Below are 2,286 nucleotides of genomic sequence, written 5' to 3' on the forward strand. Positions count from 1 at the left end.
CCAGATAAAGCGCTCCTGTCTGGGAACGACAGGCTGGTGCGACGGGCGCACCTGCCACAGCCTTTGCTGCAGGATTATAAGGAAGAACGGGAGAGATCGTGCCATCAAATGTCACCTCTCTCGGAGGAGAGACAAACAGACGGTGCAGACAAGCAGGGCAATTCATCCAAGAAGAAGACGCGCACTGTTTTCTCACGGAGTCAGGTGTACCAGCTGGAGTCCACCTTCGACATGAAGCGGTACCTGAGCAGCTCGGAGCGGGCCTGCTTAGCGTCCAGTCTGCAGCTGACGGAGACTCAAGTCAAGACATGGTTTCAGAACAGGAGGAACAAATGGAAACGGCAGCTATCAGCTGAACTGGAGGCGGCGAACATGGCCCACGCCTCCGCACAGACACTAGTGGGGATGCCGCTGGTTTTCAGAGATAACTCCTTACTGCGCGTTCCAGTTCCCCGGTCTATCGCTTTTCCGACGCCCCTGTATTACCCGGGGAGTAACCTGCCAGCGTTACCTTTATACAATCTGTATAACAAGATTGATTACTGATTGACTCTTCTGTATGTTCACAACTGCGGTCAACGTAAAGAAAAACGCATTACAAAACAATATAACATTGTCATAAGTGTCCCCACATAACCGCTGTATATTAATTGTATCACTTTATTATATGCAGCAACTGAACGTCTCACAAAAAAAGCAATCAAGCTTCCCTAGATGTCTAAAATACACCATGTGTATAATTAATTCCAATAATTTTTTTGTACTTTTATTTTCCTGTCTATCCTTAACTAATGAAGCATGGAGTTAAGCATTCATATCACATTCCCTCAAGAAAAATGGACTTAATAAAAAGGAGTTTACACTGTTTTTATTGATAATTGGTCTGTCAAACTTAACCTGTTGTAACGCATCAGTCATTTTATTTTAAGTGACAGGACATTTTCCATTTAAGGAAAAATATCATTGTTTCTATTGTAATTTTGACCTTCGATAATAATCTTCTCATTCAATAAATTTTCTATTTCAGTGAAAATTGCTTGGTTTTATTTTGGGCATTTTTTGGACTATATTTTTAAACTTAATAATTGACAATTACATTTCTAACACAAGGTGAATAACTAAAGCATTTGCAAGGTTGTCCAACGATAATTTCTACTTATCTGTGGTTCAGGTTTCTTTAGGAACAAAGTCATTTATGAAAAGGTGCACTACTGCAGCATTGACTGAGATGTTGAAGGCTCATGATGTAGTCAGTCATTAATGGTGGATTTTGTTGTAGTCCTGCAATTACTCTCTTAGTCATTAGAAGTGCTTTAAACTAAGAAAACATGTGACTTAAGTAAAATTAAATCAAGTAAAAAGCCTAATTATATAATAAATATATAATACATAGTATAGTGAAATACCATGCATTTATTAATGTGCAGTTCTCATTTGTTTAATTCCTGATAATGATAGGTTTACAAACAGGATAGAATTTCACCTCTGTCTAAAATTACAGATGTTTTCATTAGGTAAAGACTTTAAAACCATTTTTTTTGCTGGCAATACAAAGCTGCTTGTAATTCATTGCTGTAAATCAAGAGATGGATGACTTGAGCAAGCAAGTCTGTTGGAGGTGATACATATAGAGGTAACTAAGAAGAAGATGCATCATAACGCAGGATGGAGACGTGATGGACACGATCACAAGCTAATCAGGCCTCTGGGCTGCATCTTCTCTCTTTTGATGTCTGCATCCCAGCATCGAGTCTTATAAGGGGAAACAGAATTAAGAATCATATTGTCAAAGTTCAAGGCTCATTAATCGAAGCTGTTCTCTTTCTGCGTAATCATCGACTGTATCAGTTTCACTTTTCTTCTGGGTATAATATGCAGTGTATCATTAGGTCAGAGGCCAGTTTTCCAAGACATCTGGCATACCAGGTCAAGTCATATTATCCAAGTCAAATGAACAATTCCATAAAAATTTTATCCATGTAAATATCAAACACAAGCCTGAACAGAATCTGTCTTACGAACACAAATCACGTCGTTCATGGGAAGCGATAAAACCATGTCATTTTCCAGCTTTTCTTGGGTGTCACATCGTGTACAAGGGGACCCCCTCACCCCCCAGCCCTTCTACCCATCCCACCAATCTCTCACTATGTGCTAATGGCTACATTACCTAGCAGAATCACAACTAGCCAGGCTCTGCTGCCCTGCAGATTATGCCTGACCCAATTTCTGCAACAGCCGTACTGTGTTTCTGGGAAAATGGATAGCGTTAGACAACAGCAGTGA

At 40.0% G+C, this 2,286-nt stretch overlaps 1 protein-coding gene across 1 annotated transcript in view; it reads left to right on the forward strand.

Moving 5' to 3' along the window:
* The window catches only part of hmx2 (H6 family homeobox 2), a 2,178-nt gene extending 1,199 nt beyond the window's left edge, over window positions 1-979 (forward strand). Inside the window, exon 2 of the mRNA XM_068327909.1 lies at window positions 1-979. This exon is cut by the window's left edge and continues 2 nt beyond it. Within this exon, the coding sequence (XP_068184010.1) occupies window positions 1-546 (546 nt within the window). The 3' untranslated portion in view covers window positions 547-979.
* The last annotated feature ends 1,307 nt before the right edge of the window (window positions 980-2,286 follow it).

Source organism: Antennarius striatus, chromosome 11, assembly GCF_040054535.1.
Source record: "Antennarius striatus isolate MH-2024 chromosome 11, ASM4005453v1, whole genome shotgun sequence".
Taxonomy (NCBI): Eukaryota; Metazoa; Chordata; class Actinopteri; order Lophiiformes; family Antennariidae; genus Antennarius; species Antennarius striatus.